This window comes from Archocentrus centrarchus, chromosome 21 (assembly GCF_007364275.1).
Source record: "Archocentrus centrarchus isolate MPI-CPG fArcCen1 chromosome 21, fArcCen1, whole genome shotgun sequence".
Classification (NCBI taxonomy): domain Eukaryota; kingdom Metazoa; phylum Chordata; class Actinopteri; order Cichliformes; family Cichlidae; genus Archocentrus; species Archocentrus centrarchus.
In genome coordinates, this window is record NC_044366.1 from 24,269,666 (window position 1) to 24,297,645 (window position 27,980).

Sequence of the window (27,980 nt, forward strand, 5' to 3'; positions counted from 1 at the left end):
CTTAGTGTGGAGGAAACGTGGACAGAGAAAAGGTAACAATGGCTACACAAGGGACAACGAGAAGCTATATGTACTGTATTTTAACAGGAATATGGAGCAGGTTAAGGATTTAGTTGGGATTTAACATCTTCTGGAAGAACTCTGAGTGCAAAGACTTAACCTCCAGTGATTCAACTGTAGGACAGTGCCTCTGGCAGCCACCCATTTAGACATGGCATTAATCTTACCCAAAATTAAAAAGATATCAACCAATAAGGAACAACATCCTTTAGGAAAGGTCTGATCTAAAAATTGCAGGTGCCAAAGGTATGCACAGAGACACACAGACTTGACCACTCACCCACCCACACACTAACTGGAATCCTCTCACTTTATATAGAACAAGGCATGAGCTCAGGAGTTGACCTTTAACCCCATCCTATTTCTATGGAGTTTAAGTGATTTTTAAAAATAGAAATCTGCCTCTCCTTACCTTTAAGTAGACTAAGTGGTTCTTTGGACATTGGCTGCTTTTTCACTGACCATTTCTAAAGGAATGTTTTTTGTTTGTTAAGCCACTTAACAAAGGCAGCAGAATTTTAAGCATAGTTTTTAAGATAAAACACATTTTATGAAAGTTTGACCACATTTGACCTTGAAGAAGAGGTCAGCAGTCCAAAGTAACTTGATATTTAGAATCCCCATATACACTATATTGCCAAAAGTATTCGCTCATCTGCCTTCACATGCATATGAACTTGAGTAACATCCCATTCTTAATCATTAAGGGTTCAATATGATGTCGGCCCAACCTTCGTAGCTATAACAGCTTCAACTCTTCTGGGAAGGATTTCCACAAGGTTTAGGAGTGTATTTACGGGAATTTTTGACCATTCTTCCAGAAGCACATTTGTGAGGTCAGACACTGATGTTGGACAAGAAGGTCTGGCTCACAGTCTCCACTTTAATTCATCCCAAAGGTGTTTTATTAGGTTGAGGTCAGGACTCTGTGCAGGCCAGTCAAGTTCTTCCACACCAAATTCATTCATCCATGTCTTCATGGACCTGCTTTATGCACTGGTGTGCAGTCATGTTGGAACAGGAAGGGGCCATCCCCAAACTGTTCCTACAAAGTTGGGAGCATCAAATTGTCCAAAGTGTCTTGGTATGCTGAAGCATTAAGTGTTCCTTTCACTGGAACTAAGGGGCCGAGCCCAACTCCTGAAAAGCACCCCCACACCATAATCCACCAAACTTTACACTTGGCACAATGCAGTCAGACAAGTACCGTTCTCCTGACAACCACCAAACCCAGACTTGTCCTTCCGATTGCTAGATGGAGAAAAATGATTCAGCACTCCAGAGAACACGTCTCCACTGCTCTAGAGTCCGGTGGTGGTGTGCTTTACACCACTGCATCCAATGCTTTGCATTGTGCCTGGTGATCTAAGGCTTGGATGCAGCTGCTTGGCCATGGAAACCCATTCCATGAAGCTCTATACACACTGTTCTTGAGCTAATCTGAAGGCCACGGGCAGTTTGGAGGTCTGTAGTGATTGACTCTGCAGAAAGTTGGCAACCACTGCATACCATGCACCTCAGCATCTGCTGACCCCACTCTGTGATTTCATGTGGCCTACCACTGTGTGGATGGGTGAATTAATACTTTTGGCAATATAGTGTATCATTCCCTATATGCTGTCAATACAAACAACTGCAGTATAAAACAGCTCTATATAGCATTATTATGACTGACCTTCAGATAAATCTGTTGAAGGAAAGGTCTGACGTCAAATGTGATAAATTTTAAATCATTACATGGTACTTTCTATATGATGTAAATACATGCCACACTTGTAAGAATCACAGTTTCTAAGTTCAAAGGCTTTTTGTCAATTTTTAACCAATAAATTATTAGGTTAACCTTGAAAACCTTGGCGGAAGCCAAATTTTAATGGATTGTTAACATGAACCTATTTTACACCCCTACAAAGTTTGTCACACACACGCCTGCAAACATTACCAAAAACATAACCTCAGTGGAGGTAATTACAAGAAAGCTTGTCTAAGAGAATTAAGGCTGTGCCGATGAATAAAGGTGGTCGTACCAAATATTGACTTTCAAGCTCATTGAAATATATAAAGACTGTTTTTGCCTTACATACTGTTTCTCTGCATGTTTGCACATTTCACCATTTTTCTAGCAAAATATAAAAGAAATGTGTGTGTGTGTGTGTGAGTGTGTGGGGGGGGGGGGGGGGGGGGGGGCTGAAGATTTTTGCAAACTTACTTTTGTGAACTTATTGTGTGTCTGCTCAAAAGACTGGTACTGACGCTGGTTTCTTGAAAAAGGATAAAGTTGCTAAGAGAAAAATAAGATTCAGCTGACTGACAAATACCAAATAAGCAGTCAAAATACGCCCCACTGTGAACCAGTCTGTAGTTACGTAATTCTTCACAGAGACCAGCCTGAGCCCATTAACATCAGCCATTTAGTTTCAAATAGAAAAACATCAGAATAAGTGTAATTTGTTCTACAAGTTTTAATACACAAATGAAACTAAATGTATTTTGGAATTAGCTTCTATACATTCATCTGACACAACTTATAAAAAAAAAATCCCACTGACAACAATATAAGGTGTTAGAAGAGAGAAAAAAAAAATGAATGGCAAACCTAGAGAATTTAGACAACAGTAATGCAGAGGTCTTAAGCAGCTCTTCATTCATTACACATGCCAGTGTGTGTGCACCCCTAAACTTTTTTGCAAGTTGTATTCATGTTAAACAAATTCATAAAGTTATCTTAAAACTATTATGGACCTTATTTAACCATTAACCAGGACTTGAAACTCATAAGATGAACAATCCATTTTGCAATATTCAAACCCAGGCAGGATAACAGTGCTAACAGTGAACCACCCTGAAATTGAATACGTAGTTTTGACAACACAATAGGGAACCCATATTCAGGGTCAGACATCACATTAACAAACAGGCTGTGATTAACATTTCCAGACACTGTATTATGACATTCTAAAAGCAAAGTGATGTATACAGTAGGCTGCACTGACTGTTAAACAGATGGTTCTGCCAATTTGTGCAGGTAAAGCTGTCATCAGCTGACTGTTGATAACAGAGCCCGACCGATTTATCAGCAGGACGATGTTATCGGCTGATATTCACTATTTGCCGATATATCGCGTCGCCATTTATAACAGACAATAAACGAAAACATGAAAAGATGAGACAGGTGAAGGCTCTTTTAACCATGACACAAGTGTTGACATTGTGTAATTTGTCCACTAGAGAGCACTCTGCAACTTCCCTGCTGATCTAAGCAGCATAGGACAGAGCGTAAACAAGTAAATAAATACCTACACATACCAAACCTTTATGCTTCAATCGGAAAGAAAAACATATTGTCTGATATATCGACCTATCAGAGTTTTTAAATCAAATATCAGTACTGGCCTTAAAAATCCTTTACCGGTCGAGCTCTTACAGAGAGTCACAGATAAATGCTGGTTTACCGGCTTTATTACAAAGAGGAAGTGACTGCCAGGTCTGTCTGTAACTGAGGCATAGTCCTGTGGTTTCAATCACATAATAATGACATTCACTAACAAAACTGCTTTCTATTAAATACCGAGACAGCACTTCTTGAATTTTGTGTAAAGCAAATTGCATCTAGTAAAACTTGATGCAAAAGAAGGCAAGTTCAGGACTACTTAGAAAACATAAAACTGAGATCTGAACTAAACTATCAATTGCATAACACATGAAATATCTACCAAATACCAGCAAGCTGACTTCAAACTAAAATAGCTTAAAAGAAACCAAGGATTAGGCTGGTGCTCAGGGGGATCCTAATAAAAAGACAGATCTTTTTTTTTTTTTTTTTTTAATGTCACTGTGCAAACTATACTTTCAAACAATATCTTCTTGGGCATACTATATAGAAAATTAAATACAAATGTTTCTTTATAAAATACGTATCAGCATAAAAACAAACAGTAAAAAGTCTCGGGGTGAGCAAACATTTGCATGTATAGATACTTCTAAGTCTCTCTGCTCTTTATTTTAAAGTAGCCAATGCTTTTATATTCACTACTCAAAGGTTTACCTTTCCAAGTTAATGCATAAAAGAAATATTTTCAGTTCACACTGAAATGAAAGTCGCTCAGTATGAGCAGTGATTTATAACGGCTACAGGAATGTGACGTGCTCAGCAACTGAGCTGCTTCGCGTGTCTCTTCTGGGTTCTGGGTTCTGATGTCGGTAAAGGTTAAGTATGAGATCTCTGATTTCATCTCGTTTCCTCCACACCTGCTGCCGTGGAAACCATCGTTCTAGGTATAGAGGGAGGTCAAAGTGCACCACAGGGTCCTGCAAGCAGAAGCAGAATCAATTATACTTTCGTTGAACACAACTAAAAATTATCCCACTGGTCAAACTAAATACAGTTTTAAAATGATTTTTTTTAAAACCACAGCAGCCTAATCAAAAAGGTGATTTACCTTCAGAAAGCACTCAACGTATTGAAGCAGGTAGAGGCCACAGTCACTGCTGTTATCCTGAAGGGGAACGTGACAGTGCGAGCTTTTCATCTGATCAGGACCAAAGTCCCTCGGTGACCCACGTCGGACCTCCCACTCTGACTGTAAGTATCTGAGAAACAAATGTGTATCATTTAAAAAAAATAAATAAAAGCATCACACACACATACACCTATGCAGATTCAGATCTGTGGATTTAAGGTGTCTTACTTACTCCCGTAATAGTTTGAAGACTCGTTCATGAAGGGAAAGTTTAAGGGAATCCATGATAAGAATACATGGTCTGCAGAGAGGAGAGGCATGCATGCATGCAAATACAACTGTGAGTCAAGCACACAAGAGACCATCCAAATTTCTCTGAATACCCACCATAAAACCAGCCCATCAGTATCTAAATACTTAACTTATTTCTTAAACAGCAGTTATAGGTTCCCTATGCATGATACACATTCTGGTGTCTGGTTATCTACAATCTAAGCTGCAAGTGAACTGCTGGCTGAACGGGTTAAGTCAAACAGCGGTGGCCGAGCTGTGTTCTAGCCGGCCAACAGGATCAATCGCAGCAACTGCAGACGATGCTTATGACTCCACCAGACACAGCGCAGCTCACTTCGGAAGCAGCTCCCTGCTTAAAGATGTGTGCCGAACACATTTTGGACAGAAGCTGTGTCAAGCTGCACAGAGCAAATGAGCCTGGCAGAAAGTCACACACAGTTTAAGAGGATCGGGTCACTTTACAAAATCCCATCCTAGACCATCATCACTGCATCAACATAAATGGTTTTACAAGACCAGAAATCAACTGATTATTGGATTTTCCTTTTAGCGTGGACAACAGGATCTTCTTTTTAGAATTTGGACCAAAAAAAAAAAAAAAAGGTGGTAAAACTCACCTTTTGCAAACTGTCTTCTTCTGGCACGTCAGCTCTGTACAATTCTACAAAGACAAAAACAGACTGAACAGGTCTGCAGGAACGCACAGACATTTTTAAATACTGTGATATATATAACAGAATTATTTCTTACTACTGGATTAGGTGGTGGGTCTTTTGCTAATTCTTCTTGAGCATTTTCTAAAACACATAAAACCAACGATTAACTTCACCTTTATCACTGGTATCAGCAAAGCTTGCACAAAAACATAGATCCTAACAAAGAAGGCGTGTGTTGTTTAGTCAAACATACCAGTCTGTGTGTCCATATTGTCACTGCGCATGGGTGATCTCTCTGCATCATTATTTGGACTTTCTCTTCCTTGGGCCTGATCTTGACTCTCTGACTCCCCCGTCCCATCGTTGCTCTTTCCCGCCTGTGAGTTTGGACTAGTCCAGTCTTCAAGTTTAGGCTCATCCAGTCCAGGAAAGCAAATGACAACTAAATACCAGTGAGCTCTAAACAGAAGAGGAGTCATTGATGTGTTATCCAACATTGCTAAAAAAAGAAAAGAAAATTGCAAATAATGCCTCCTGTGCTGAACTTACTCCTGGTTGACGGGCACAAACAAGAAGTCCTTTTTGAAGATGTCAACATGCCGCGTCCATGTCTTTACCCGCTGGTGCCGCCGCTGTCTCTGACAGCTGGGTGCACACACACAAAATTTAAAAAAAAAAAAAAAAAAAAAAGAGAGAGAGACTTTTTTTGACAAAGTTAAATGCACTTTGGAGAGGTGCTTGTAAGCTTAAATGCTGTATTGCATGTTACATTGTGCATTCACTTTTTCTGTTACTGAATACATTTAAGCAAAATCTGGTTCATTATCCATGTTAAGATAAAGGCGGCATTAAATACCTTATGAAATAATATAAATAATAATAATTATTTATATTGAAGACCATCGCATCTCTTTTCAGCAACTTCAGCTAATTCAGTTCCTGTTTTCATATTTCTTCCATTTTTCTACAAGTGCTGCACTTTTTAAGGGTTCGTGTCCCACTTTCTACAAACTTTCTACAAAACACTTGACTATCAAATTCAATCGGGTTAGACTAGCAGAAAGAAACGCGTCCTGAAATTACAGATGAAGTGTGGAAGATCTGTCTGGAAACCTTTAACTGTATTCATGTAGACACCAGGTATATTTGATACAATTCAAAGCTGTCCACAGACTGCACTTTACTCCCGATATATTACATAAAGTATTCAGATGCTTGGCCCCACTGACCCCTCATCAGTTCTTTTACTGTCATAGCTCAAGAATGCCCCCAAGGTTTGATCCATGGATGAACAGATTTGAAAATGTTTACACCTTGAGAAGATTAGATAACACATCCCAAACAGAGAGGGACTAACTGACTTCAAAATTAAAAGCATCCTAGTATAGAAAGTCAGCCTCTTGTAACTTATGTGATAAATGTCATTACTTCCTTTCTCCTTTTTTGTCATCAACAGTCTTCCTGTGTGTGTGTGTGTGTGTGTGTTATGCTCTATTTTTAAACTCTCTTTATACTCTTGATGCAAATTAACTGATTTTAACCACACTCACCAGGAATAATATCCACAGACACATCTAGTGTCTGAGCTCATATACAGACTTTATGAGCTAAGTATCTTTTAGCATATGGACTGCAGTCTGAGCAGCAAATGCATTCAGCCTGACATTCACCACACAGTTTATAATCCTGTTTAAGGATATTATGTATTTTATATGGCTGGCAGTTACTCTGGTTACATGTTAAAGCCAAACTGTGAGAAGGCAAGAATTTTTTTCCAGAGTGAGGACAAATCCTACAATCAGTGCAGAGTGCAAACCCTACTTACGAGTCACTGTTGCCACCTTCGCTGGCGTTATCCCGCCGTGTCAGCTGTTTGTAGAAGAAGCTGCTAAAGATGTGAGAGCGCTCGGCCACTGCAGCAGACGCATTCTGGAGGAGGTATCTGGTTTAAAAGCAAACCCAAAAATGCTTTAGAAGCATCTCACTGCTTCACAAACTCATACAGACTCAAAATTGGTTTTTAAGGCCTTTTGTTTAAAAAATTAAAAAAAAAAAAAAAAAAAAAGATTTCGTACTTGAGGTAAAAATCAATGATAACATCATTAAGGTACTGCCCACTGTCAAGGCACTGCAGGTCCTCCATGGTAACAGTGATTCCTCCTTTCAGTGGTGGAGGAGGAAACTGGATCAACCTAATTAAGGAAGGAGGGGAGAAGAATGAGCTGTGAGCTGGATCATCAGAAGCTGTAGGTGAAGTATAACAGTTAAAGCAGTTTTTATTAAGGATGCACTGATCTCATATGACAGATCAGTCTTATAGTACATGCTGACCTTATTCAGTCATTCTGGTATTGGACCCCAAATAAAATGCAGTTTATATCCATGGAGTATTCCCTGCTCTCCTCTTGTCGTCCATAAAAATAATCCCAATGAGTTCCACACAGTGTGTTACAGCCAACATTTTCATCATTTTGCCTCTGGACACCACCACAGTGCATTCGAAATTACGCAATTATGATGTGATCAAAGTGGAGACTTTTAAAATGTATTTATGGAGTTTAATAAAAACATCATTTTAACTATTTAGGATATTACAACCATTTCTTTCATACTACCATTTTCAAAGGCTCAAAACTGACTATAGAGATTATACTTTGCAGTCAACTGTCAGCCCAAAAAGCAGAGTTTCCTCCCTTGAGATGCTCTGTCAGGCCTTTCCTGCAGCTGTGTTCAGCTGTTTGTTTGTGGGTCTCTCGGCTTGCAGTTTTGTTTTCAGTCAGTGGAAAATAAGCTCACTTGGGCTGAGATCAGTTGCCTGGCTTGGCCACGTGAGAACATTTTTTTTTTGTTGTTGTTGTTAATTATTGGGTTATTTTAGCTGCTTGTTTGGGGTCATTACCCTCTTTATGAAATGTCATCCAGGTTTCTGGCTTTTGACTCCATCTGAGAAGTAAAACATGATACAGAGAATTTATGCTGCTACTTCTATCAGCAGTCACATCATCAATCAGCAGCAATGACCCAGTTCCACTGGCAGCCATACATGTCCATGCCATCAGACTGTCTCTACTGTGTTTGACAGATGACGTGGTATGCTTCAGATCATGAGCCCTTCCTTTTGTTCTTCCTACTCTTCTCTTCCCGTCATTCTGGACTTAAATCTTTCCATAGAATCTTATTCCACAGCGGGACCAGATTCTTTTAGCTGTCTCCTAACAAAGTCTAACCTGGTTGTTCTGCTCTTGACCATTACAGGCTGTTTGCACCCTGTTCTAAATCCTCTGTATTTACTTTCACAAAGTCATCTTTTGATTGTAGACTCTGATGATGTTACGCCTACCTCTTTCTGAGTGTTCTTATAACTTGGCTAAATGTGCATTGAAAGGATTTTCCTCACCTCTGTGAGAGCTCTGCTATCATCCACTTTAGTTGTTTTTCATGGTCCTCCAGGCCTTTTTGGTGTCGCTTATAAACTGACCAGGAAGCAGCTCACACCCGGTCACAAAACTGCTCATCAGTCAACTGCCCAGTTAACCCCCTTGAATTAACACCTACACCTTTAATCACATCTTGGCTGCTGTATTTCAAATCTTCTGAGTTTGCGCAAAGAAGCAGAAATTACAAAATCTGTGCCACTGTCCAAATACTTAAGGATCTGGCTATATTAACATTTTAAATGTACAAAAAAATGTACTTTGGGGCCAGACTGCTACTGTGTATGAACAGATCTCAAACCTCCACTGATGAATCTCATTGGCAGCTTAGCTTAGGCTACTTGCCTGCGAGCCAGACCCTGATGTTTATATTTAGTCCAGTTGGAGTCTGGTTTACACAGTGACACAGAGTAGGATCCTTTGGTTCTACGATGGCACACTGTGTACACAGGGGTCGGTTCCTCTTTCTCCTTCTGTGGAGGGAAATGCACATCATAGACCAGTGTGTGGGCTTGCAAGATGAATACCAACAGAGGAAAAAAAGATGTCTTCTACCAATAGTGTTGCTTATTTTTTTCCAGGCTTTCTTCTAATTTTTATTTGTGTTTGTTGGATTTTATATTTAGGGGATAAAACTTTCATTAAAACCAGGAGGAATTATTCTTACTGAGCCCACAACTAGTAAGCACTTACATCAGAGGGATGTTCAATCTCTTGTTCTTCATGATCCACCTTTGGTTTGGGCGAGGATGTCCCTGTGTCAGGCTCTGGTGCAACCTCTGTATCCAACACTGACTCTTTCTCAACTGCGGTGGGGTTTTTGTCTTCTTCAGGTTCAGTGTCCGTGTTTTTCACACCCAGCATGGAGAGCAGGAAAGAGTCTAGTCCAGTTCTTCTAATCAACTCGATGCTATCATCCAGAGAAAGAACAGGAGACAGAATGTCTCCCAAACCATTAAATCTGTCTTTACTACAGCTTAAATTGCTTTGTTCATTTGCCAGAGTCTTGAGACAGACAATGTCCAGGAGAGAGCGCAATAAAGCTCCCTCCATTCCCTCCAGAGGTTCTCTCAGAGTCAGCAGAATGAAAGGGCTGGTCATCCCTATTAAAACAGAATAAATATCATAATGCAAAACATATCTAAGTTTAAATGACTAAAAACACTGAAACATTCATGTCTGCTTGGAGCAGATTGTGAATCCAATAGTCTCACCGGTGTTAGTGGCTCCATCTTTCTTGGCAGACAGCAGGCAGAGGTCCTGCTGTATCGCAGCTGCAGCAGTTTCTGACACGCAGAATAGCAGCACAGCAGCAGGGGTGGGCTCCTCATCGCCCTTAAAACACAGCTGCCGTTCCTCCAGTTCATGCTGCTCCCAAACACTGTACCTTCTCAGCTCCTTACACTCAAAGGTCAACTTCACCTCCAGCTCCTCACTGGTGTCTGGAGACAAAAGGAGGTCCTGTTAGCTTAATAGCTCACAGAGCTTGGATCGATCACTTCCTCATTTGTACCTCTATTAAATAATCCCCCAAACATAACAGACATGTACCTAGCCATGTGTTTCTTTATGCAGAAGTAAAACACTTCTATAATGAAACACATTCCCAGCTCCTGCAGGATTTAACATAATTTGATTGCTGAGATGTTTCATTGGTCCATTTTTGAGTATATTTTTTTTTAAGCACTTGCTAAGTTTCTGTAACAACTCTGATTTTATAGTCAACCACCTTTGTTAAAGGTTTTAGGGGCTCCAGTAAAATATAAACTCTCAAGCCTTTTATAATGAAGGTAGGCTCCGGCGACCCCGTGACCCTGAACTGGATAAGCAGAAGAAAATAGATGGATGGAAATCTGCCAAACTAAACATGAGCAGCAACCCGCTGTGGTGAATAAGGGAGCAGCTGGAAGTAGTTTGAGTTATAACAGATTGCATTTAGAGTTAGTAGCACTGAAACATTTTAAAGTTAGTGGGACATATTGATTTATGCAAACCTAACCTATGTTTGGTAAGTATACTGTGTTCTTGTTGTAAAAACTGATTAATTAGTTTTAATCTCAGATGAGTGCTGGGTGCCATATTGGATATAATATCATGCACAATTTGGATTTTCAAATACTGTCATAAATAGGTGCATTTGAATGTATTCTACTACCAGCCATCAGGAACGCTGTGGAGTGTACTGAGTGGGGAACGTGACCAAAAGCACAGTTTCAGAGGTCAAAATGCACTAGGGTCTTAAGGGTCCAATGCATGCGCACAAATCATCTAACTGAAATATGCCGCAAAGCTGGGAGAGGATATTGTGCAAGTTTACACAACCAAAAGTACAAAGACTGGTCAGAAAAGCTGATGAAGAGAGCCATAAAGAAGGACCATCAGGAAGAAGTACAGATAAAAACATACAGTCACAACATTACCTTTCAATGGGATGCTGATTTTGTTCTCATCTATCTGTAAAGGGAGAGAAAGCTGAATCAGACGCTCACATTCTGACCATACTTAAAGAAAAATGCATGTCTTTGGTTTTATTAAAGTTACCGCAATGACTCCATTCGCTTTCCCGTGATAAACGCCACAGTGCAGGCTGGAGAAAGCCATCTCCATGCAGGAATAGTCTACGTCAAGCCTGGGAGATGCAGTCACTGAACGAGTAGGGTCTTCAACAACTAACTGCAGTACCTCCAAAACACAAACAAATGCATACATGCAAAGTTTGAAGGAAACAGTGCAAAGAGGGCTGTGAGGGAGCACAATGAGGCAGAGAGAGCAATACACAATAAAGTCACAATAATGTAAATACAACAATGATAACTAGCTGCAAGGTTAAAAGGGCACCATGGGCAGGCTTTATAAAATTGTTGCTTTGGCACCCTCTGGTGGTGGATACAGGAATGACACCACAGTTGACAGCAATTCTGCTGTCCATGTAAAATAGTTTAGCAAGATATTTGTCTCAATAATATCTTGTTAGAATGAGAAAGAAAGGGTGCTCAAGTCACAATCAAATTAATCTCACATGGAGTTTGCGCAGCCTTTTTATGGGCTTGAAATGTGTGCTACAACAGTTGAAACAGTTGTGCTACAACTGTTATGCAGAAATATTAGCAGGCACCATCTTTGTGTACACACTACAGAGATTCTCACCCACTGTATGCACTACCAAATTATTGAAAGCTGAATTCAGCGACTTTTCCTGGTAAATTCAAAGTCTGATGCAGGTATTAAATGTATCGACTATAAATCATTAACAGACCATGTTTGAAACTCTAGATGTCCTTTGTTTTCATTTTATAATGTCATGATCTTATTATAGTGTCTTTTTTTAAAATTGGCTTCAGAGTGAGCCTATTTCATGTGACAGTGAAACTGTTAACAAGAAAGGAACAAGTTCTCCCTTATTATATCCAGACATCCACGTGCATGGCTCCTCTGTCTTCCTGTCACTGGGTCAGATACAAGACTTAGTGGCTGCAGCACAAGCACAGTATTGTCATTTAATTGGCAGGTGGTGAGCTGAAACCCTGGGGTGAAGTAAAACCTTAGGCCCCCGGATCATGTCTGTAAAACACCCTTTTGTGATGTCATGTTAATCTGGGCATTAACTCAGCTCAGTTTAGAGGCGTGTGGGATGTTGTTTTCTGAGCAATATAAAAAGGAAAGAAGTGTATATGGGGATTGTAAAAACTGAGATCACATATGAAATGTGTTTCTGCTGGACTGAACACACTCTACTCACCTGCATGTCAGGAGTGACTTCCTGTTTGGCCTCAGCTTCCTGTGAGGACTGTCCCTTTATTACTGTGTCTTCCACAGCGACCAGTGTGCGGACTTGGCTGCAGCCCTGAGAAACGTCTCCACCCTCCTCATCGTCACTGGACAGCACAACTGAAATACAACCATTACGACAGCATTAGGCCAGAGTGAACATCTTTGGAACTTAGAAACAGCTCCTCTCAAAGTTTAAACACACTCCTGAGCACACATATGTCCTCCTTTGACACCGCATAATGGATATGTAATGGGATTTAAAGCCACAGTGAGGACAGTAGTAATCCGAGAAAAGGCACGTGGGTAAGCTAAAAAGTGAAAACACTGTAGCTACTAATTGTGTTTTCACGTGCTCCCGGATGGCCCCTTTTCTGGAGCAGGAAGTCGCTCTTCTGCCTTCAGTGCCTTCGTGTGCCTTGAACATGAATGTAGAAAGAACATGGACGCTACAGAGAAGCTGTATTTCAATGTTTAAGATATTAAAACATCTTGATAACCTGATACTTGTTATCAGCATTACTGGTAACTTTTCTAACTAATTTTGGTGTATGCAGAAAACAACTAATGACGTCCTGACTCCACATTCAAAAGAATCAATAGAGCTGATGGGTGCTGAAACCAGGTATTAAATGGGACCCAGGAATAAATTATGGTATAAATAAGCACCATTGTTATCAGTGCTGCTTTCAGTAGTGGGGAAATCAAGAAAATATAGGCATTTATTGCTACATAAAAGCTTTTTTTTTCACATTTTATCTGACCACCTCTGTTACTGCTTAAGACATTAGTATATGATGCATTTTTGCTCTTCCCTATCCAGAGGAGAGCTCTCTCATCAGAGCATGCATGCAAGGGGTGAGGTACTGGGGGCATATGCACATAGACCCTGGTCTTTGTGAGGATGACTGAGAGAATTAAATGCTCAAGGGTATGGCTTTACTTCCTTAGAGTCGATAATGACAGTGCTCGTTGCCACAAATGCAACAGGTCTTCTGTTTGTAAAGGTGGAAATGTGAGCAATCTGTCACAACATTTAGTGAAAGTCTTTTTCTCCATCACATTCAATCGGAGAAAAGAAAAAATCCTCAAAAATCTGCAGTAATCAAGCTCCATTTAGACTGAAGCATGTATACATATGATGTATATGAGTAGCAGCTTTCTATCTCATAATCTGCCACACTGGTTGTGTGCCTTTTCTGACTGACTCAGAGTCCTGATGCATTAGACTAAGGAATACAGGATTAAGTAATACAATTTTATTTTGATGACCTTTATTTCAAAGTGAGCCACTCTCAGAATGAGGAGGCAGATGCAGCACACTTATGGAAGTTTAGTTAAGTGCTGTTATAAGGCCACGCACACAATAAAGACAGCATGGTGGGATTTCATTTGCTTTCTCAGACACACTCCAGAGTAGACTGAAGCTACACGTGTGTTGGTGTACTCACTGGGCTCAGAGGGGCTGATCTGATTCCCGTTGTCCTGTGTGAATGATAATCTTTGTCTTGGGCTGCCAATAAAGTCTCCAGCTTCCAAATCAGGCACAAGAACTTCTGTTTCATTGTCTTCACCCACTGTGAACCGTACAATGCAACGGTCCAGGCTCTCCAAACCGCCATCCTCTGTACTGTCCACGTGACAAACATGTGCAGAGGCTGCTCCTCCGTCTCCTCCGTTTTCTCCCGTGAGGCGAAGAACGCTCTCGCGGTGGCGTTTGGGGCTTCCTGTTCCATTGCACTGGAACCCTGAATCCTTTCTTTTCCTCTTCTGTCAGAAAACATTTTGTTATTTTTGATGTATACTCAACACAGCATAGACTGAAACAGCACTGAATACAGAGCCACCGACAAATATAATAACAGAAATACTTTTTTTTTTTTTTTAAATGTCATTTTAGCCCTGTTTAGATGTGGAATAACAACTGCTGAGTCTTAGCCACACTTTGTTTTCTCTAAAGCTCTTTTGGTGTGTTTGCTGTTATTTGACAGCGGATGGTCGAGGACAGCCAGAAACAAAGGAAGAGAGGGAACGACAGCCACCAAAGGTCCTTTTTTTTTGGTCATTTAATATCTTATAATTAAATAACGCCACCGCTTATCACTAGACTTTTTCCCCACTCATTTAACTGGGCAAATAAACAATAATGCAAAAGCAACAAAATATAATCTGTACAAATATTTGCACAGATAGTACTCATGATTTGACCTTCAACACAGCACATAATTTATATACAGTATATTAATTACATGTCTAGGTCATTCAGGGCGCCTCAGGTTGCAGCATCCGGACATATATTGATAAGTAAAATATGTCCTGTTAAGATCTATAAAATGCTCCTTATATCACTGAATGCTTTAAATTCAAAGAGGGTGTGAGCTTCTCTCTCACCCTAACCTGTCCAACTGTGAGTGCGTACGGTATTTTCTTTCGCCTGCCAACACTTTTTGTCTTGTCGCCTGCCAGTTCTTGCTCACCGAGTCTGCACTTGGTTAGGATGTCTCTGCTTTTTATCGCCGACTTGAGCGAGAGGATCTGCCCAGTCGTGATCTCATTTTTATGGCAAGAAAATATGTTAATCAACTTCTTTTAATTTATTTTTCCCCTCAGTGTTTCAGATCGCTTCTTTTGTCTGTTTTAATTCAGTTTGCTCCGACTGGTGTTTGGGAAACATTTTATAACCAGTTTTTAAAAAAAAGGCATCACAGATTGACAGGTATAATTATGGACTATTTGCTAGCTGGGTGTACTGTGGTCCAGTAAAATAAACACTGTGGTTTGCATGGACGTGCAAAGGTTTATTCAAAGCACAGGGCTGACATGAAAAGTTGCATAATGTGGTGCACACCTGTTGATCTCTCACCAGGAATTGTTTAGGTTTGATCAAAGTTCAGTGCACTTGGTAACATTTTGAATTTTAAAAGTGGTACCCACCAAAATAGGCTGCACATCTTTTTCTGACTCAGTCCACTTTTCCTTGATGCTGCTGTCACAGGATGCTATATCCTCAGCAGGCTCCCAGCTCAAAGACAACCCACAGTCTGTATGAGACAAACAAACAGCATATAAGGCTAAAATAAACACAGACACCACCTATGAACAGAATTTCATGTCCAAAAGTATGAAAAAATAAAAAAAAAATGTTTTTTTTTTTTAAATGACTAAACATAGATGAGTAAATACAGTAACATCTGATGTACTTTGATAAGATCAGTGGATGGAAGGGTGATGCCTTGAAGCCAACACTGTCATTATGACAACAAATTCAGTCACAGCAGAGCAGCATTAGACCAACAACTGTATACAGTTCGTGTTTACCCACCAACAACTTCAGCAAATTTGTCATCTTCTGTGTTGTCCTTGCTTATTATCACCTCCTCAATATCTTTGCCTTCTTCTTTGTCCTGTTTATCGTCAGCATTTGGTGGTCTTCTCCTGAGGCTTAACCTGTGGAGATGAAGGGGAGAAAGACTTAGATTCCCACACAACAGCAGAGGAAAGAAACTAAGAGAAACTGGACAACAATAAATGCCTGGAAAATGCCATTTCCACACTGTACTGAACTGAAAGGCACATCAATTAGGTAAATAAAGTATTTTATTGACTTTTTTCCTCCTTGGTCTTATTGAGTTGGCAGGTGTTTAGCTGGGGGATAGTCAGGTTTGCTGTTCATTCCTTGGATATAGAAGAGAAACAGATTGCTTCATCTACTAATAATCCTTCAGATTATTCCTCTAATGATGTTTTCCTACCTTTGGGAGGTTTGAGGGGTGGTCCTCTGGTTGCACTTAGGTGTCACACTCTTGCTGCTATTGTTCCCGGCCTCCTTCTGATTGGATCTAGTGTCTCTGTAGGTCGGAGGTTCCTCTCTGCACCGACTGCTCTCCCTACGCCTATTTGGCGTTTGTCCTTTGTTGTTCATGCTATGAGACTTTCGTATCCTTTCCATATACTCCTTACCGAATTCTGTCTTGAGGACATCTGTTAGGATCAGAAGAGGCTTCCTCCTGAAGGACACAACAGAGGAACGTTCATTCACAGCCTTCCTCGAGCAGCGTCTTCTCTGCATTTTGTGCCCACCAAGGCATTCTGACTTAAAGCTCATCTAGCGCTGCACATGAGACTTTATGTGTCCCAGCTGATCCACAGGGTGGGGTCGGCTGGTGTAGATAAGCCACATGTGCAGAAATGATAAGCTTGGCTTTGAGTTACGGTGTTTGCAATGTTTCCTTAAAAACAGCACACACAGCCAAGTGACATACATATTAAAATCACACATGGACTATAATTGGGTGGACCACACGGGTATATGAATGGGCACATATTAAGGCTTAATAATTTACAAACTCCTTTTATCCTACTTCTACTTCTATTTGTTGCTCTTGCTGTCGGGGGAAGGGTCTACTGGCCATCGCACATCCTCTTCAGAGAAATGCTACGTTAAGCTAATAATGTGGAAACGCTGCAGTGACGCTGGTTTCATATTTGCTGTCTTTTTTTAAACTTAATTTTTATTTATTTTTAGCCACAAATAATGACATTGTTCCATAGTTACATTCTTCTCTTGCAGTTGTAAACATTCCACGTTAGAAATTGGCGAGGGAAGGCAAGGTAACAATAGAGTTGTCAAAGATTATGGCAATGAACACAATACAATAATAAAGGTAAAGTGACGAGAGATAAAAAACAAAGCAGAGCAGGAAGAAACAAAACAACAGTAAAAGATAATAATTTTTTGAATTCCTCTGGGGTAGGTTGGGTCATGCATTCTTGTTCTCAATGGTATTTTCCAAAAGTGTACAGTGCATGCAAGGGGCAGGCCTCTGGGTATATTACTGTATTAGTAGGGGCATGACAGGGCTCCACCGTGTATTAAAATTTGTTTTTTGAAGCCTTAGAGAATATGTGATTTCCTCCATTAAATAAATATCCCAAACTTTTTGGATCCATATGTTATATGTGGGGGGCTCTGGTTTTAGCCATCTAATGGTTATGCATTTCAATGCTGCTGTGAGCAATATATTTAGAAGATATCTGTCAGCCTTCCTATTCATTCCCTCAGGTATTTCTCCCAATATTGCCACTAGGGGTTTTTTTTGGAACATCTCTTCTAAAAATTGCTTTAAGAGCATCAAATATCTCCTCCCAGAATAAACTTAATTTAGGACAAGACCAGAAGATATGAGTATGGTTAGCACTCTGTGTCCCACAATTTCTCCAGCATGAGCTGGGTTGTGTTGGACCCATTTTACCAGTTATTGCTGGTGTTCTGAAGAATCTGATTATTACTTTCCATTTGAATTCTCTCCATGTATTAGAGTTTGTGGCCAAATTTGCTCCCGTACAGATTTCCTCCCATGTGTCCTCTGCTATTGTCTCTTTCATTTCAGTCTCCCATTTCTGCTTTATGTTTATGGAGTCATGCATGTTCATAGACAGGAATACATCATACAGTTTGCTAATTACTTTATGGTTTCCCTTTCCCCTTTGTATGTCCATTAAATAATTTTCTATAGGTGCAGGTCCATGGAATTTAGTCCAATTTTTGTGCGTTGTCACAAAGGTTCTAAGTTGTAAATATCTATAGAAGTCTGTCTTAGGGAGGTCAAATTCACTCTTCACCTGCTCAAAGGTTTTAAAATTTCCCTCTTCAATTAATTGATGAATATGAGATAGTCCATAGTTGGACCAGTTTCTGAACCCAGTGTCTAATTTATTTGGTATAAAAGTCTTCATAAATCCCATATTTGTTAAAAGTGAAATGTGTTTTGGTAACTTAAAAACCAACTGTATTTTGTTCCAAAGTTTTAGAGTGTTTTTTGTCCAGATTGACATTTCTTTTGCAGGGACATCTGAGAAGGGTAATATTTGCAGAGGCTCTGAGCACATACTTTCCTCTATTTCAAGCCATCGCGTGTCTGTACTATTCTGTATCCATACTAATAGGGGTTTAAGTTGTGCGGCCCAGTAATAATATTTTAAATTTGGGAGTTTAAGGCCCGCATTGGATTTAGATAACTGCAAGGTTTTTAGTCTAATTCTAGGGCGTTTTTTTTGCCAGATGAATGCAGACATCATTTTGTTTAGTTATCAAAGGTAGATTTGGGAATTTCCACTGGCAACATCTGAAATAAATAAAGCAATCTTGGTAAGACATTCATACGGATGCTTTCGGCACGGCCTACTAGAGAGAGAGGGAGTGTAGCCCATTGCTCCAGATCTTTTTTAATGACTCGGAGTAATTTGCCATAATTTGTCTCATAGAGGTCATATAAAGATGGAGGTATATGTATACCCAGATATCTGATACCATCCTTGGGCCACTTAAATCCACTCTGTGATTTTGTGGTATCTGAAATTGTGCAGTTTACATCCATAGCTTCTGTTTTTTCTATATTTACCTTGTAGCCTGAGTAGAATCCATACTGTGAAATGAGTTCTTTTAAATGGGGAATTGTTGATGGAGGTTCTGTTAAATACAGTAGTATATCATCAGCATATAATGAGATTTTGTGTACTTCCTTATTTATTACTGTACCTTTAATATTAAAATCGTCTCTGATGAGTTGGGCGAATGGTTCAATACTAATGGCAAACAGAAGGGGTGAAAGTGAGCACCCCTGTCTGCACCCCCGTTCTAATGGAAATCTGTCAGACCTATAGCCGTTCACTTTGACCGCTGCCTGTGGAGAAGAGTAAAGTGTTTGTACCCAGTCAACAAAGTGTGGGCCAAATCCAAGGCGTTTCAGTGTATGAAATAGATATTTCCAGGACACTCTGTCAAACGCCTTTTGGGCATCTAAGGATATGATTGCTGATTCAATCTTTCTTTCTTTTTGAACATTTATTATATTTAGTAAGCGTCTTAGGTTATCAGCATACTATCTCCCTGTGATAAATCCCGTCTGATCAGGGTGTATGATTTGGGTGATAAATTTATTAAGTCCTGTTGCTAGGATTGATGTAAGTATGCGTAGATCTGTATTCAGCAAGGATATGGGTCTATAGGACTGGCAGTCAGTGGGGTCCTTACCCTCTTTATGAATTACTACTATGGTGGCTTCAGACCAAGATGGTGCCATAGTTTTGGATTCTAGAGCATGATGATATGCTTTTAATAGTAGGGGAGCTAAAAGGTCCATAAAAGTTTTATAAAATTCATTGACATAGCCATCTGGGCCTGGGCTTTTATTATTCTTAAGTGATTTAATTACCTGCTTGACTTCCCACTCCTCAATCGGTTGGTCTAACTTTAGAGCTGCTGCTTCTGTCAATTGGCTCAGCTTTATATTGTTTAAAAATTCTGTAAGTTCTTGGTCGTCACGGCAAGTATCAGTGTTCTTATATAGTAATTTGTAAAAATTTGCAAAGGATTCTGCTATTTTGTCAGGTTTTGTTGCAATAGTTTCTTGGAATCTTATTTTATGAATAATGTTAGAGGATTGTTGTTTTCTCAGTCTAAATGCTAGTAGTCTGCTAGCCTTCTGGCCATATTCATAATATTTTTGTTTAGTGAATCTCAGGTTGCCCTCCACTTTATCTGACAGTAGACTGTTTAATTGTCTGCGAGTTGCATTTAAGTCCTTCATGATGTTGGCTGAAGGGTGTTGTTTATGTGTAAATTCTAATTCTTTAATTTTGTCCTCTAAGTCTCGTTGTTTAGCATGCCTCTGTTTTTTCCTCATCGATGTGAAAGAAATAATGCGACCCCGAAGAAATGCTTTAGCACAATCCCATATTATCAACGGTGTTGTTTCTGCAGATATATTAGTTTCCAAGTATGTCTTTAACCCTTCTGTAACCATTGCAGTGAAAGCTTCGTCATTGAGCAGCGATGTATTGAGCCTCCATTGTTTAGTTGTTGGCCTATGTCCTATGTCCCATTTTAATAACACAGGTGCATGGTCAGAAATAGTAATAGATAATATCTCTATATCTATTATTCTATGTAGCTCTGGCTTTGGCGTAAAGAAATAGTCAATCCTTGAATACGATCCATGCCTGCTTGAATAGAAAGTAAAGTCTTTTGTTCTGGGAAACTTACTTCTCCATATATCTACAAGTCCTGTCTCTATGGCTTGGCATTTGAGCATCTTACTCATTCTAGAAAGTGGAGTTTTTGGCGCATGCAGTCGGTCCAACATCTGTGACAACACACAATTGAAATCCCCACCCAGCAGCAACAGTCCGGTGCTGTATTTTAATATTACGTTAAACAGCGACTTAATAAATCCAGGAGCATCTATGTTGGGTGCATACACATTAACAAATGACACTTCTATACCATCAATTGTTCCGTTAACTAGTATGTATCTCCCCTCTGTATCTCTGTGAAGCAACGTTTGTGTAAAGTTTATCTGCTTGTGCATGAGTATGGCAACACCCTTCTTTTTCCCTGACTGGTGGGATGAGTAGAAAACCTTATCTGCCCAAGATTTTTTTAGTTTTTCATGTTCTGTGTCAGATAAATGGGTTTCTTGCAGAAATGCTATATGACAATTAATTTGCCTTAATTGATTCAATATTTTCTTCTTTTTGACTGGGTTGTGGAGCCCTTTTACATTATAAGTTACAATTTTCAGTGGGTCACCCATTATCTCTATATGAGTTACGTTTTGACATATCAGAATATATCATGGATGACAGTAGGCCCCTTGTGACCTCGTCTGACCACAATGATAGACCACCCTTTACGTCTAGGATGTCCGCTTTTATAGTATCCACCTCAGCTCGTATAGCCTTTGTACTATTGGCAATTTCGGAGCGTACCGCCTGTAGCTCAGATCTGAGAGCTTGAAAGTCTTCCGCTAGTGCACCTTTGAGTTCGTCTCTTATCACTTTGGCGACTTCTCCTCTCAATGAGGATAAAATGTCTGCTTTCATTTCTTCAATACTCATGTTTGGCGCTTCAGTCCCAGCAGATATCGGTGGATCCATGTCGCCTGTTGCCCGCTGTCTCATACTCCTAGCAGGCCGCGCAGCGTTAGCGTCGCTTCCGTACTTATACTTTTGTAGTTTTTCTGCCATTCGAGTTGGTTTATCTTCAATTTGTCCGGTTGTTTGTATCCTTATGGTATCTTCTTCAGTTTATCGCCTGGTTTTGATTTAGTTAATGCTGTTTTTTATGTAAATATTGTGGGTTTTGCAGGAGCCCTAGAAAAGGCGTCTTAAACCATATCTTGCTCACCAACGCCCCCCATATTTGCTGTCTTGAAGTAACAAAGTTCGGATTCAGACAGATCCTGAGAGAATGGTGAACTTTATTATTAAGTGTAAGCGCCCCATCTTATGGATGTTAATGAAACTGCAATAAATTATACAAACAACATAAGCGCACTCTACTGCGGCACATATTGTGAGTTTTGAGTCATGAGCAGATATTTTAGTGCGTTGTCAACAGTCTTATAAAGTCCATGTATCAGACTGCCTCCTTACCTGGCCATTTCCAATGTTATCATAGCTGTGTGGCTGGGCTCAAACTTCGTGGATCCATTTTTATGCGGTGGCTTCCGACGTCTGAATTTGCAATCTGCAAACGCAGTCCAGGAAACCTTTCAAAGGGGAAATAGCTGTTAGCTATGAGAATAACCCCAAATAGCCGTGTTAGCAATAAGATATTGCTGTACCTGTCTTTCTAATTTGCCACACTCTGATGAAAGACATGTCATGGGGATTCTGAGTGGATTTTCCATCTAAAATTAATATGGTGATTAGTTAGCATGCATGAATAAAATGTATTATGATGTAACAACCAAAAGCCTAAGAACCAAAAATACAGCAAGTGCAAATATGCAAACCTTGTTATATGCAGCGAGCAGCATGGGGTTGCAGCTGTCGAACCAACTGCTACTAAATTACAGAAGTTTATATAAAATGGTGCCTATAAATAAAATAAGCGCCCTGACCCACGAACTGCTGGACAAGTCAGCTAAAATATAACGAATGGATTATTCCCATTATTCTCAGTTAAAAAAATACCAGCTTTGTCTGCTTTCAGCCAATCAGTAGGAAGTATCTGCTGCTTCTCTTTATTGTGAAGGTAACCTAAATCTAGGCTGCTGTTAGGGAGAAATTGGCATCACAGCATTTTAACAGGTGTTATTTTCCTGTTTTCTTTATGAGTATGTTCACTGCAGACGTAATCAGCAGCTACTGTGGGAGTCAAAATAGCTTTGCTGCAATCCTTGTAACAGCTTTTGAGCTTTGATTACGCAAAGAAATGCACTGATTACAGCTGCCTATCCTAAAAACAGTCAGATCTCCAACTGTTTTTCCTGATCATCAGAATCACAATTATCAGAATTCATCAACAGCTGCAGCGCTCGTGCAACAGTCTCAGGTCAGTGGCTGAGAGTTTTACTGGCACATGCATATTTTTACTGTGAAAAAAAAAAAAAAAAAAAAAAAAAAAAACAGGAAAAAATTTATTTTTATTTTTTCAAATTATATTACAATTTAATTTATATAATGCACTTATGTAAATTATGTTTTTATGTGCTTACATTATTTCCACAACTTTACTGTAGATTTGCACCGTGTAAAACTAACAGCGGTGGATGGGTGCAGCTACAAAGTTTGCTTTTTTTCACACTGGCGCTTGTTGTTCAGGTGGTTTGATGAAGGACTCCTGTCGGCTTTTTCCCAGTAAAGGTTTAAACTGTGATTACAGGAACAAGCGCTGCTGTTATAGGTGCTAGAAAAACCTTTTCTTTCACTCCACCTGAGCTCACCATCTCTGTAACAGCTCCACCTTTTTGCTCTTTGCCACGTGTGAAAACAGACTCCACGTTAATCTATGACGGCATCATCCTCTCTGCTGCTGTTGTATTATCAGTGTTTTTGTTGAAAAAACTGGGGCCTATACGGGCTTAATTTTGTAATCCTTTTTTATTATTGCTCCTATATATGCATCTATTGTAGGTCTATTTTTAGCCACATATGTGGTTGAAACGCTCGCGTTTACAAGGTGACAACTGAAGCGCTACAAAGGTTAAATAAAGCATTGAAGCAAAAATTAACATTGTAAATTTTTTGTAATTCAGTTATTCGAGTTACTCGATGAATCGTAGTTAGCACGACGTTAGCAATAAAATTAAATTAAAGCCACACACTCACATAAGATCACAATGCAATATGGATGAAATGGAAAGTGGATATTTCAAAAACATAGGTAATACATATACCAGGTTATCCTTGTCAACAGTAAATGGAATAGTTAGGGCTCTCCTTTGCTCCATCATGGTCCACAATTGGGTAAGGCACAGCAACAAGACTGCAAGAAGCATATAAACAGTCAAAGTCAAATAGTGTGTCATTATTAAGAACGGTAGCATATAAAATGTGAAAACAGGATAAATCTATGAAACAGGGGTATGATGTTTTGTTGAAGAAAAACTCCTGTTTCGGTGGCCCAGTCAAATATTTTCCACAGAAGATGGACATGCTGACAGACTGCAAATGAAATTTAAACTAATATGATAAAATAGACAAAAAGAGCTGGTAACAAGAATGCAACTGAATTCCTAAAAGTAGGAAATACTTGCTGAAATACAGTTTTACCATTTTCAATTAGGCATGGGACCAAATATTAATACAGGAATATATCTTCTTCTTGGAACACGATATCTAAACACTTGCACCAAATACCTTTTCTGTAATACTTGTTGACCATACTTGTTGTTATGGACAGTATTTATAAACAAAAATATATACTATATGTATATATTAAATTAAATGCCAACTACGGAGGGAAAAAAACTGCCACAGTGAGTACTCCATGACTTGTTGTGGTGGCACATAGGGTTAAGTAAATTTAAGTTAAATAAATTCTTGTGTTTTATTTAACTTAAATAAAATATTGTGTTTAAAAAAAAAAAAAAAGAAAGAAAGAAAAACTGACAAGAACACAGCAGACTGCACATCCAACTCCAACTAGACATTCAAGCAGTTTTAAAAATGAATAATAATAACAATAATAACACAGGAATGGCACCACAATGAGCTGTTTTGTTTTCTTTTTCCCTTTTATACATACACTCACCAGAAACTTTATTAGATACACCTTAGTAGTACCAAGTTATACCTCCTTTTGCGTTCAGAACAGCCTTAATTCTCATGGAGAATGGAAACATTCCTCTGAGATTTTGGTCCAAACTGGCATAACATCACACAGTTGCTGCAGATTCCTCAACAGCACGTCTGTGATGCAAATCTCCCGCTCTGCCACATCCCACAGGTGCTCTACTGGATTGAGATCTGGTGACTGTGGAGGCCATTTGAGTACAGTGAACTCACTGTCATGTTCAAGAAACCCGTCTGAGATTATTTAAGCTTTGTGATGTGTCGTGATAGCCTGCTGGAAGCAGCCATTAGAAGATGCAGTGTGGTCATAAAGGTGGCTGATGTGTTTAAATGATAGTCAGTTGATGCTAAGGGGCCTTAGGTGTGCAAGAAAGTATCTCCCCACACATTACATAACCAGCAGCAGCCTGAACTCTTGATACAGGCTTTCACATTGTTTACACCAAATCATAATCCTATCATCAGAATCTCACAGCAGAAATTGAGACCCATCAGACCCAGCAACAATTTTCCAATCTTCTAATGTCCGACTTTGGTGAGCCTGCACAAGCTGTACCCTCGGTTTCCTGTTCTTAACTGCCACTTCACTGTGGTCTTCTGCTGCACTTTTCTTCCCTATTCTTCTGCTCAGTTTGAAACTCAGGAGCTCAAATCAACCTTGTCTACATCCCTAAATGAACCGAGTTGCTGTCATATGATTGCCTGATTACATATTTGCTTTAACAAGCCGTTGAACGGGTGTACCTAATAAAGTGCCATGATACATCATGTATCTTACATAAATGTCTCACAAAGTGTGGGGAACTGCAGAATATTACAGATGCATTAGGCAGATAAATTGTCCACGTTATTATCGTGGTATCATAAGTGTTTTCAACCGCTGACAAAAGTGAATCACCCCTCTCCAAACAGGAAACTATATCAAATGCTGCAGTGAAATATTAGCACATGGCAGATCACAACAGTTGCTGTCAAAGACGATCAAAAGAAAATGTACTTCCTATCTGTTATAACACAAATGCATTTCCTATTTTGATTCGATAGATATTATAAAAAGTTAGAACTCATTATTTATGTGGAATCTCATACGTCTAAATGATACAATTTTAAAGCAGAATGATAAATATTAAAAAAAAAAAAAAAACGCATTAAGAATGTAACAGTTCCGACCTGCAGCTAATCAGAAAGGACCCACTCCGCCAGTTCAGCAAACACCACTGAGGGTTTCTTTTGTCACTGAAGCTGATGTTTGAGCTGCACAGATAGCATTGCTCCTCATTCAAAACAGCCCATCTTTATCATGCTTTTAACACAGCGCAGTATAGTCCTGCAGACCACCGTGCTGGCCACGTGTTAAATATTTACGTTTATTTTCTCTGCCTAAACGCGACAGAAAGTAAAAATGTGATTAACGCTCGGCTACAGCTAGCAGCGTTAATGCTATGCTTTGCCCATGCTAGAAACACGTAGGAGAACTAAAGCTTACCCCAGGCCACGGCCGCTTGCAACAGTAACGCACAATATCAAGAAACTGGAGACAGAACTACTTCTCCACGGACATTTTCACCTGCTCCTTGCAGACAGTGAAGGCACACATTTTCCAGAGTCCAAATGTGTACTCTACAGGGGTTCCAGTATTCCTTAGGAACATCCGGTGAAACCCGGAAGTGCATCCAGAAAAAAAAAAAAAGCACGAACATCGTCCTTAATTAGTAACCAGGTATAAAACATTAGGAATAATGAATTAATTCACAAGTTAATTAATTATATGATATTTAATGGACAATTAACAGTAATTCAGTCTTTTCCTATTAGCTGTGGGACTTGTACTTAGATCTTCTATTTCTCTATTTTAGCCCTCTCATGCATGAATTATTAAATTTTGATTACAGATTTTTTTATCCAATGATTTTAGGGTTCCATAAGGGTACAAAAACATACTGAGAAAAAAATTTTTTTCTATCTCCATCCCCTAAGGAGATATTTTTTTGTACACTACAGTGTACTCTGCGCGCTTTCCTTAAAACAAAGAATTACATGGTAATTTGTTGAAATACTGTGTAAATCTTGAAATAATATCCCAGTATACCTGTATAATCACACCACATTCATTACTAGTCTTTCCTGCCTGTAGTATACCTAATTCTGCCTGGCAAAGGGTGCACTACATGCTTTATTCTTGACTATTCACTCGAACGATTCTAATTATTTCAAATCACTTTATTGTCAATTCATATCACTTTAGAAACACACACACACACACACACACACACCATCCCTTATCACAGGAGTGGGCAACTCCAGGCCTCGAGGGCCGGTGTCCTGCATGTTTTAGATGTGTTCCTAAGCCAACACACCTGAATCACATATAGAAGTCATTAGCAGGACTCTGGAGAACTTGACTGCATACTGAGGAGGTACTTCAGCCATTTGATTCAGGTGTGTTGGATCAGGGACACATCTAAAACCTGCAGGACACCGGCCCTCGAGGCCTGGGATTGCCCACCCCTGCCTTATCACCATGTAAATAGTCACTGAACTCATACTCGCACCCAGTAAGAGGTTACAGAACTCTCATTCTGTAGTCACATCCTCATCACTGCCACTATCACCACACTCTTCCTCATTTGATTCAGGAAACTGCCAACTCTATAACTATGTACTCCTGTCTCTTGAAGCTCTATAAAATATAAAGAAACAAAACATTTTCAATGCATAAAATATGCATTGAAAGTGCAAACATTCAGTGATGACTAGCTAGAACACAGTGGAAATAGCACATGCACATGGCCATGTAGACATGGCCAGTGCATAATGGTCACTACAGTGTACACATGGAAAATTAGTATTTTCTCCAAATGTAAAATCCAAATTGAGATATTTCTTGGACATTATGTTACCTAAGATGCTCATTAGTCTTATTTTATTTTTTTTACCTTCAGTGGATTCTTTTTATAGAAGGTAGACGCTGGGATAGCTAAGGTGCCTGATCTCTTTTTGTCTCCATCAGCCATCTTGGAATCAATGACCCCTGTAGCCCTCTCAAAGGATTTTCAATGGGGTTTTTTTGTATGAAAGGGTGAAATAGCACTACCTGCTGTTGACTATGTGGAACAGTGCCCAAGATTTTATGTATTTGAAGAGATAAACAACTTTTAATCAGCTGTACACTGTAGTGTCACCCATGCATAAAAGGGTTAGGAGAAATGTTTGTAAAGCAAAACAAA

At 39.5% G+C, this 27,980-nt stretch overlaps 1 protein-coding gene across 4 annotated transcripts; it reads right to left on the reverse strand.

Annotated features, from left to right (window-relative positions):
* Positions 1-2,504: 2,504 nt before the first annotated feature.
* On the reverse strand, positions 2,505-27,884 carry LOC115800616 (sentrin-specific protease 7). Of its 4 annotated transcripts, none has more exons than XM_030758099.1 (23): positions 27,690-27,884; positions 23,856-23,944; positions 22,299-22,364; positions 22,108-22,223; positions 16,425-16,679; positions 15,995-16,119; positions 15,607-15,713; positions 14,124-14,442; positions 12,644-12,792; positions 11,446-11,586; positions 11,325-11,358; positions 10,119-10,346; positions 9,598-10,007; positions 9,250-9,377; positions 7,546-7,662; positions 7,296-7,412; positions 6,020-6,115; positions 5,724-5,929; positions 5,565-5,611; positions 5,432-5,475; positions 4,753-4,821; positions 4,500-4,650; positions 2,505-4,368 (listed from the first exon to the last, which is right to left on the reverse strand). In XM_030758099.1, exons 2-23 carry the CDS (start codon positions 23,910-23,912, stop codon positions 4,189-4,191), a joined length of 3,162 nt encoding a protein of 1,053 aa, XP_030613959.1. In that variant the 5' UTR covers positions 23,913-23,944; positions 27,690-27,884; the 3' UTR covers positions 2,505-4,188. The 4 variants fall into 4 exon arrangements, with proteins under 4 accessions (XP_030613959.1, XP_030613958.1, XP_030613956.1 ...); XM_030758098.1 differs by lacking the exon at positions 27,690-27,884 and adding an exon at positions 26,321-26,386; XM_030758096.1 differs by lacking the exon at positions 27,690-27,884 and adding an exon at positions 26,240-26,379.
* Positions 27,885-27,980: the final 96 nt, after the last annotated feature.

Excerpts from the sequence above, each read along its gene's own strand:
- LOC115800616 (XM_030758099.1), bottom strand. The coding sequence starts at position 23,912 with ATGATGGAGCAAAGGAGAGCCCTAACTATTCCATTTACTGTTGACAAG. Across the intron at positions 6,116-7,295 it reads GAAGGTGGCAACAGTGACTC|CTGTCAGAGACAGCGGCGGC; the intron begins GTAAGTAGGGTT and ends GTGTGCACCCAG. Across the intron at positions 4,822-5,431 it reads AAGAAGACAGTTTGCAAAAG|ACCATGTATTCTTATCATGG; the intron begins GTGAGTTTTACC and ends TCCTCTCTGCAG.